Here is a 10,078-nt window from a genome sequence, read left to right as displayed (position 1 = left end):
CACTTTTACAAGCTGCCTAGAGTAGTCAAATTCAGAAAGACAGAAAACAGAATGGTGGCTTCTGGAGTCTGAGAAAGGAGGATTCAAAAAGACTTTAAAAGGCATCTAGTTCCACTGCCAATCTGATGTTTCAATATTTTTTCAATATTCTCATGAAGTCACCATATCGCTTCTGCTACATACTTTTAGTGACAAGAAGTGTACTACCCACCAAGGCAGCTGATTCCAAGGATGGACAATACAAAGTTAAGCCTTGTGTGTCTTCCTGTTATTTCCACCCTCTTGCCTCAGTTCTCTCCTTTAAAGTAATGCCAAATAAATCCACTGTAGGAAAACCCTTCAGATAGTTGCAGCCAGGATCCCTGAGACTTCTCTAGGAAATCTCCCTGACCCCCTTCATAAAATTCACATAAAATAACCTGAAGGGCTCTCTTCCTCCTCCCAATTCTGTCACTTCTAGTTGGACAAATTCCAATTTTTCTAGATCCCTTTTCAGAGTATGTGCGAGAAGTAGACCCCGAGCTCTGTAAGAGACCCAACTGGCACAGAAGAGATGAACCTCCACTTCCTTACTCTTTCTAAAGTGCAGGCTTTGGTTCCGGATGTCCAAGTACCCCTTGCTATGTTTAGCAATAACATCATGCTCCAGTTTCCTCTTTTGCTTCTTGTACAGTAAAACCTTAAGTAATGTTCATGCCTCCTACTATTAGTCTAAATACGTGCACCATTCATTGAAATATGTTCCATAGTTTTATGTCTATATGCAAGAAATCATATGGTTATAACAAGTTCACGTTCTCCTCCTGAGCTTAAGGATAACACAGACACTGCCAGAGCTACAGAGGAGGATGGAGTAGGGCCCCAGCATGGACCTGAATGTCCACCACCGAGAAGCATTTATTTCTCTGTAGTCTCTGTGTCCTCACGTGAAGTGTTTAGAGTTAAAATGGGAAGGATATTAGAGGAAAGTCGTGGAGAGGGCAAAAAAATTGAGAACTACCAAGCGGAATTCAAAATCCTAGCCCACTTGTAACCACAATTTCTCTGCAATGTGTTTCACCTTCTGAAACATCTGTAATCAGGGAAACAATAGATTGCCTGCCTTAAAAGGTGTTCTCTAGCATAGAGACCTTCAAGTGCTGAAAGAGACCTTGTCGGTTAAGGTGACCTTGCCTATTAAGGTGCCGGTCAAGGTGTTATATTACAACCCTAACACTGCAGGGCCTTCAGCAGAATCCCTCCAACCCAGGCTCAAGGCTCCCCTGGTGGTACTCCTGGCCAATTCCAGGCCATAGCGTCTGGGGGAGCTTGGGCACTCACGCTGCCAGTCATTTAATTTACCCAGGGACCTGCCCGGGCGTCAGTTTCCTTATCGGCATAATGGAGATGTGTGTGAGAGAGACCGGGTGTTCAGCCGCTTCCACACCAGACAACAGGGTTCTATAGGGGGTACGGGCGGGACCTGGGACTGCTACAACCTGAGGGCGCGGGCCCACACCCCCTTTTCAGCGCGCGGGGGCGGGCTGGTCGGAGCGACTGGATTGGACAACCCGGCGCGGGGCGGGTCCCGGGGCGGGGCTTCCGGCCTCCTCCTCCGCCGTTGCCAGGGGAGACAGCCGCAGGGAGGCGGAAGGAGCCGAAGACCTGCCATAGCCGAGCCGGACGCGGGAGGGCTGGCGGCCATGGCGGTCTCGGAGCCCGGCTATCGGAGCTGGTCCTTCTTCCCCGAGGTGCCATCCGCCACCTTCTTCACCGCACTGCTCTCGCTGCTGGTGTCCGGCCCCCGCCTGTTCCTGCTGCAGCAGCCCCTGGCGCCCTCCGGCCTCTCGCTGAAGTCCGATGCCCTGCGCGACTGGCAAGGTGAGCTGGGGCGGGACCCCGGTGCCAACCCTTTTCCTCGGGCTGCGCCACGCCGTGGGGCTCCGGTCTCCCAGTACTCGCGCCATCAGGCCTCACCTCTGCCATCCCGTCTCGGTTCGCATCAGCATTCCCCCAACCCGGAGGACCAGTCCCATAGTCCACGTCTTTGTTTTCCCAGAGTCCCATCTTCATCATCATTGTAATCCTTCCCGACACGAGTGTTCCCCCTTCCCTGTCGGGACTGGCCCCCAAATTCATCTCTAGCACACCCGTTTCATTCATTCATCCGTGCTCACTCTCGGAGGAGGGTTTTCCCTCGCCCGCCCACTCCCTGACACTTAGACACCTACATCTGCTTGAGGGCCTAACCCCCACTGAACATTTTTTTCCTCGCCTTCATCAAGACTTCTGAGCTTTATTTGTGACAACCTCTTTAAGCCTCCAGTCTGCTTGGGATGTGGCATTTATTTCTTACGCAGCTGCGTTTGTGTCATACCCCTGACTTGGATTCCCAGTTTACAAGGGGCAGGGGCATCTACTCCCTAGGAGGGGCGTTTGTTTTCTCTAGGGGAGTGAAATGTTGCAGACCAATAAAGCATAAACTTTGGCTCATAAAAAACGTTTTTTAGTAACCCGTCTTGTTCTCCATTCTTTTCGGGGAAGGAAAATGGGGAATTCGTGTAGCTCTTGTTTAGCGAAGCACACTCACCTGTGTTAATCCTCGTGATGATCTCATGACGTAGGTTTTATTATTGCCCATTATTTAGATGAAACTGAGGCTCAATGCGGAGAATTGCAGAGCTATTAAGTCACACAACTGAGACAAGAACCCAAATCTTTCTTTTTCTCGTGTGATGCATGGGTCTGGAGCCTTAGGGTATATAATCTCCAAATCATATAGAGTTGCTTCTAGAATCTTCACGTTTATATTTGGAATTTCAGTTTTGGAGGTATTCAACAAATGATGACGTACTCTCAGATAATGAAGCCTTCAAAGAAATGAACTGACTGAGTGATTCATTGCCTCCGCTATGCTCAAATCTAAAAATGCTCCCCACGGTCAACCCACCGGAGATACACACAGCACGTCATCATAGATACAGAGTGCCAGCCAAAACAGCTCCCTTTTTTCTTCTTTCCTTCAGTGTCTGTGAGGGTGGGGTTCAGGGGCATGTGAATATTGGACACATAAGAGACCTCTGAAGATCTCAAGTGTAAGCCTGTTACTTTGCAGTGAGTAAACCAAAGCCCAGAGGGCCGGTGACTTAAGAGCTCTACCAGCACAGTCGTGGTAGAGCCAATTTCACTCCAAGTCTTTAGTTTCCAACTTCAGTATTCCTGCCACTGCGTTCCCATCTTACGTGTAACGTTTTGGCTTGCAGGGATTTAAAAGTATGTAAGAAATGATTGCTTTTAGAAACATACAAGTAAGATTCTTTGCTGTCTTATTGCATGTAAAGCATAGTTCTATCTGTAAGATTAGGTACATTTTTCAGGGAAGACTTCTGAATTCTTTATCTACAGTGACAGTTTTATGATCTTTATAGATGCAAAATAATTCATGGTCCCTTTTTTCTTCTTCTGAACAGCCACTATGGAAGGAGAGGTCAGGATTACAGCCGAGGAGACTGGCACACAGAGTGTTAAGTGACACCCACTCAGTGAACCCTGAAGCTGTTACAATTAATTAACCCTCAAACTGCCCGGTGAGATAGGTCAGTATTAAAATCTAAAAAAAAAGGATGATAAAGCACATTACAAATTCAAAGATCATCCCATGCTCAAAAGTCATTTTTTTCCCTACATGGAAGCCTGTCACTGATGAGACTTGCTCCAGGTCTGGGAAAAAGATGAGCTTAGATATTCACGCCTCTCCTTTGAGTCTGGGGTCTTACATTGCTGCCTCCCACTGCTTATCTTGGTTCCTGCTGATTTTCACTGGCTCAGTGATCTACTCTGGGGGCTACTCCCCCTTTCCTGAGGTGGGTTGTAACCTGGCTATCACTCCTTGGAGCAGCCCACTCTTAGGTCTCTAATTCAGTTCCTTCTGCAGTTTACAGGCTGGTGACCTACATCTTTGTCTATGAGAACCCAATCTCCCTGTTCTGCGGTGCTATCGTCATCTGGCGCTTTGCTGGCAACTTTGAGAGAACCGTGGGCACCGTCCGCCACTGCTTCTTCACCGTGATCTTCGCCCTCTTCTCTGCTATCATCTTCCTGTCATTTGAGGCCGTGACAACACTGTCGAAGCTGGGGGAGGTGGAGGATGCCAGAGGTTTCACTCCAGTGGCTTTTGCCATGCTGGGGGTCAACTCTGTCCGCTCTCGGATGAGGCGGGCCCTGGTGTTTGGTGTGGTCGTGCCCACAATGGTGGTGCCATGGCTACTGCTGTGTGCCTCCTGGCTCATTCCCCAGACCTCTTTCCTCAGTAATGTCTGTGGACTTGGCATTGGGCTAGCGTGTATCCTTCCTGAGAGATAACATGCCTAAGGGTAAACCAAGATGGGGGGGTCTGGGGCCTCAGGTAGCTAGTCCGTGGGCTCAGATGCAAATAATCTAAGGCCGAGCTTTGCCTCTGAAAACCATGTGACCTGGATGGAGTCTTTTCTCTAGTCCTTCTCTAGGTTTCTTTAGCTGAAAAAACAACATAACTATCCCCTCATGCCACATGCCACCTTAACACTATCAGTGAAATATTCTGAAAGTTTTTCCCCTTATGAACTGGGTATAAACCTACTTTGACTCACTATGTTGGAAGAATCTGAAATACCATGAGCTGGAGATGAATAGGAAACAGATTTTTTAAATTTTGTTATTGTTTTTATTTGGTTTCATCTTAGGAAAAAAAAAGTGTAAGATACAGACCATGACCATATGATTGGTTAAAAATTTAGATAAGGCAAAAAAAAAAAAAACTTAGATAAGGCTTTACATACCTTGTGTATATATTTTGGCAATTAGGAAAAACAATTCTAAAATACAAAGTGGGACACTTTTTTAAATATCAGAATTGATGATATTGGGGCTTACTCAGTACATTCCTAAAATCTCTATAAACTCTTAGGCAGTATATAAATATACATAAGATAGCTCTTTTTTTTTTTTAAGATTTATTTATTTATGCATACAGAACTGGGGTACAAGCCAGAGGTGCAGGTGGTGAGAGGCTTCACCAGAGACAGAGTGGGGAGCAGAACAGGCAGATAGACGAAATACACTGCTGAGGGGAGCAGCAGGTGGGTCAGGAGAGGTCTGGATCACCTCCAGGGTGGGGATCGAACTCATGCTGAAATGGCTTTAGCTTCTTAGTGCTGTGCTTTAACCCGCTGCGCCACCAGGGAGGGCCCAAGATAGCTCTTTTTTACCTTATTTTTAAATTTTATTACAATTTCACTTACTTCAAACTTTTTTTCTAATATCAAAGTTTAAAGCTATGAACACCCCTATAGGCACTACTATAGCTGCATCCCACAGATTATGATATACTGTGTTTTCATTTACTCAGTTAAAAATACTTTCTGATTTTCCTTGGGTTAGAAGGGTTATTTATAAGTGAGTTGCTTAACTTCTACATATTTGGTGATTTTCTAGAATTACATTTGTTACTGAGTTTTTATTTCATTTGGTCCTTTTAAATGTTTTTCTGGGCCTTTATTTGCTGTATCTTTGTGAGTGTTCTTTGTATACGGAAAAGAACATAATTTATAATCTGAACATAATCTGGTGGGTATAGCGTTCAGTTAACATGTTAGTTATGTCAAGGTGTTCATGTTCAAGACTCCTATATTCTCATACTTCTATCACTTACTGAGAGAAGACCATTGAATTCTGCAACTAAAATTGTGGACTTCTCTATTTTGTCCTTCCAACTTTTATAATAATTTTCCCTTTTTTAAACAGGCATGATTCACTTTATTTTTCTTGTATAAAACAATGTGGTAGCCATAACTGGAGCCTTGGTCCTTAGTGGTCATTTTTATTGTTACCCTGTATAATCCATCGTTTGTCTCCAACTTGTTTCATAACTTTCCCTCATTATCATTCAGCTATTTAACTGTCATGTGCCTCAGAGTGGTTTTCTTTGTGTACCTTGTTTGAAGTTTATTGATCTTGTACGTATGGGTGTAGAGTTTCCATCAACTCTAAAAAATTATCATAATTATTTCTTCAAATATATGTTTCTCTAGGATACCAGTTTACACATATGTTAAACTACTTGATATTGTTTACTGGTAGGATAACTCAGATGATTTATTTTTCATTTTTTAGCTTTTGCCCCCCTCCATTTCATTTAGAATAGCTTCTATCGTGCTTCCTTTAAGTTCAATGATCTTTTCTTTTACAGTGTCTACTGTGTAGTTTTATCCATCCAGGTAGGTTTTTTTCTCCCTCAAGTTCAAGAGGTTCCCTTTGTTCTTTTTTTAGTTTTCATTTCTGTCTTGACTTTCTTTCTGTGTTCTATCATGTGGTTGTGATTTCCTTTAAATACTTTTACATATGTATAGTAGTTGTTTTTTTCCTGATAGGCACTTAACTTACTTGTTAAGGCATTGCCTTTTTGGAGTTCTCTGCTGAATGCCCTGAGTGTTCACACACTGATTAGAACTTCAGCATATCTTCGTCCTGTGGGAACTATAGAGGTATTTCTCCCAGCATCCTGGAGTTATTCTTCCCTCATAGCTACTCTTTGCATAGCTTGAGGAGTCTCACCCTGTGTATGTACACCCTAGAGCGTACTAGGGCAATCTCTGCTTCATTACACAGCAAGGACAGAGTTACGTACTCACTTATGATTGCAGAGGTAGAGGAATTCAAGAGATGGCGGATGAGTTGTCTTAGGGAAAGGGGAAGGTTAGCAGCTATGTACCCTCCCTTTTTACTGGCCATATTGCTTCTGAGATACAGTGGGTGGAAGCTCAACATTTGGTTTTCCTTGGGCTTGAAACTTTTGTAAAGTAATGGTGGGAATGAGCACTAATATCCCTGTAGAATAAATGTGGGAACCTGTATTCTTCGGTGTGGAGAATTTAGGCCTTTAGCTGCCTCCAGTTTTACTTAATATACCAACCTCAGATGGCATCACATACTGCTATTCCATCGACCTCTCAGAGCGTGTAGCACTGAAGCTTGACCAGAAGTTCCCCTTCAGCCTGATGAGGAGGATTTCAATGTTCAAGTACATCTCAGGCTCTTCAGCTGAAAGAAGAGCAGCCCATAGCCGGAAGTAAGTAACAGAACTCTTAAATCTTACTTTTAAAGCAATTTCAGGGCTTGTGGAGATGGTGACTGGTCATGGGGGAAAGAAACAGTGTGCAGGCAGCCCTAGGCCCAGAAAATCTATACGCAGTGTTCTGAGTGTTTTAGAGTCTGCCCAGCTACATACATCAAAAGTAGGTGCCAGCCCAGCAGAGGTGGGAAACGGAGAGCACTGGAAGCCTTGTATTAATCCTAAATGGCATATGGCAGACTGAGGGGTGATGGGGAGAGGGGGCTACACTGTGTGCTGGGCCTATACTTAAGTCCCTGATGTACAAACATCAGTGGTATTGGCAATGGTTCCCCATATTCGGAACTTTGCACAAGTTCAGTGGATAAAACCTGTGGTCCCAGGCACAAGGCCTGTGGTGGGGTCTTTAACCTCAGCACAGACGGCTTCCCAAGACAGTCATGTCAGTGCCTGCCAGTCAGGACCTAGAGTTTATGAGTCACTGTTCTGAAGACACAGGTGGACAATCTCTCAGCAGACAAAGGCCCAGGTTCAAGCCTGTTGCTCCATTAGGGTCCTCCCACCAGCTCTCCCACAACCGGAAGTACATTCTCTCAGGGGAGAGTTGCTGAACCAGCCGCACATGTGAGCTGCCGTGGCCTGGCCCCCACCTCTGACCAGTGTGCAAGCTGTGTGAGCAGACTAGCCTTCAGCTGACCCTGAGTGGGCCCTTCTCTCTCTGGGCATCTGTTTTCTGTTAAAATTAACCTTTCCCCCAACTGAGTACTTAGAGCTAGCTGACAGGAAGTGTTAGCAGCATGTTGTAATGTGAACAGCAGCTCTGCTCCAAGTATTTCTCCTGTGTGTGCTGCTTGCCTTGGCATGACTGGCCGAATGACCGTTTTGTCTCTTGTTCATTCCAGGATGAACCCTGTGCCCGGCTCCTACCCGACGCAGAGTGGCCACCCTCACCTGACCCCAAACCACCCTGTCGCCCAGATGCAGCATGCAAGTGGCCAGAAATTAGCTTCCTGGCCACCCTGTGCTCCTGGGCACATGCCCAGCCTGCCTCCATACCAGCCTGCCTCTGGCCTGTGTTACGTACAGAACCATTTTGGCACAACCCCTAATTCCTCTGGTGTCTACCCTGCTTCTGCAGGTGCCTCCCTGGGGGTTCAGCCCCCCGCCCCCCTCAACTGCCCTGGCACAGTGTATTCTGGAGCCCTGGCCTCCCCAACGGCTGCAGGCACCAAGGAGTGCTCACGGGTCCTAATCCCTTGAGAGAGTCTCCAGAGAGGTTATCTCACACCATGGCCTTCTGCAGAAGGTCCTCTTCTGAGATTTTCTTTACAAAAAATTATTTATTGAACACCTCTATGTGCCAGCTCTGTGTTGAGTACTTTGATATTCCTATTTCAATCTCGTTCATCTTCATGACAACTTTGTGAAGTGCAGTTTCTTGTCCCCAGTTTACAGGTGCAGACAGCGAGGCACTTTGTGATGCTATCAGGTTGTGTAGCTCTGCCATGCCATGGCTGGGGTGCTTGGCGTCAGGCCAGGGCGCCTCCTACCTGCCTGCCTCCTGGAGAACACAGGTTGAAGAAGAGGCCCAGGTTGTCTGCGGAAATTCTAGCTCTGCATTTCCTGCCCGTCGTGTGTGTTGTGCTCTTGGTTATAGTGTGTCCGTGTATCTTGTGTCTGCCTTTTGGAAGCTCCCAGCTGGTGTGCTTGGCGTCCCCAGGCCTGTGTAGTGTTTCTCCCTGCAGCGGCACCCTCACCCAGACTTCTGCCCAGAAGTGGTGAGACGGACCAGTGTGAACCACAGTGGCCTGCATAGTGTTAACTGCCTTTGTATAAAGAAACAGCCTTCAACCTGCTTGTGGTGTGTGGTCTCTCCGGGGTCTGCTGGGGGATTAGAGAGAACATTGAGATCTGGGCATTGGGGTGATGAGGAGAAGTGTTGGCAGGTCATTGAGTCAGGAAAACAACCTCTACTCCACTTCGGTTTGGGGGGTGAAATGCAACAGTCCTGGGGGAGCTAAGATTGGCAATGCCTTCCCTAAATAGGGGAGCATCTTCCCAGGGCTGTCTTACAGCAATGACACCTGTAGGTGGAAGCAAGGAGGAAAGCCCTGCATCTTTCCTGCTCCATCAGTGTCTCCCACTGGGCCAAAGCCAGGAATGCATTAGTGAGAGACCCAAGGAATGTCATCGGTGGGGGTCGGCCTCGGGAGGCAGGGCTGGACTGGGACAGCAGGGTAACAGCCAACAGGCACCTGACTAGCCCAGGCAGAGCGTGTGGCTTCTAGTGAGCGCCTGCTGCGGCTCCTCCCCACATCAGGAAGTGCCTGACTTGCAGGTGCCTTCATTTCCCATGGGAACGGGGTGGCTCACTAGGGCTGGCTTTTTGACAGGTCCTGGGTGTTAGAGGTGGAGAAGACACCCACAAACCCACCCAGCCAAGTGGGACCCATGGTGATAGGCATATACTTGTGTGGCCTCATTTGGGGGACGGCTTTGGGGGTGGAGCTGAGCCGGTGACTCCTGATTGTATTGTGAAGGATTCACCAGTCAAGGAGCCAGGTGCCTGCGCTGCAGTTGGCACGTGTCAGCAGTCACAAAGCAAGTCTGGCAGGGCCCAGCCTGGGCCCTCTGACTTCAGCCATACCTGGCACCTTTCCCAGTGTCACTTGGTGAAGGCAGGCTGCTGTACGTTCTTGAGTTTTTCTTCCACTCCCATCTCAGGCACATAACCAGACCCAGTGTGGCAGGGTCATGTCCTTAAGTTGGGCTTCCTGGCATGGACTGCCCAGCTGTAGAGGCCATGGGCCTGGGGATAGTGGGGCTGGGGGGCCCCTCAACCTCCCACACATCTCTGAGTAGCAAAGTTATGAGGATCCTCAGAAGCCATTCATTCCAGCCATCACCCCTTCCTCGTTTTACTGGTGCTGTCAACAACCCTGACTACAGCATCTGCTGAGACAGCTGCTCTGGAGCTGACTGTGCCTGGAT

At 47.4% G+C, this 10,078-nt stretch overlaps 1 protein-coding gene across 1 annotated transcript; it reads left to right on the top strand.

Moving 5' to 3' along the window:
- Nucleotides 1–1,608: 1,608 nt before the first annotated feature.
- RHBDD2 (rhomboid domain containing 2) lies at nt 1,609–8,937 on the top strand. The gene is made up of 4 exons (XM_004688280.2): nt 1,609–1,860; nt 3,914–4,321; nt 6,934–7,084; nt 7,990–8,937. The coding sequence occupies exons 1-4, from the start codon at nt 1,683–1,685 to the stop codon at nt 8,345–8,347; spliced, it is 1,095 nt and encodes a 364-aa protein (XP_004688337.1). The 5' UTR covers nt 1,609–1,682; the 3' UTR covers nt 8,348–8,937.
- The last annotated feature ends 1,141 nt before the right edge of the window (nt 8,938–10,078 follow it).

Source organism: Condylura cristata, unplaced genomic scaffold, assembly GCF_000260355.1.
Source record: "Condylura cristata isolate star-nosed mole 26May11 unplaced genomic scaffold, ConCri1.0 scaffold00024, whole genome shotgun sequence".
Classification (NCBI taxonomy): Eukaryota; Metazoa; Chordata; class Mammalia; order Eulipotyphla; family Talpidae; genus Condylura; species Condylura cristata.
Note: the sequence above shows the minus strand (reverse complement) of the source record. Positions and strands in the feature narration are given on the sequence as shown.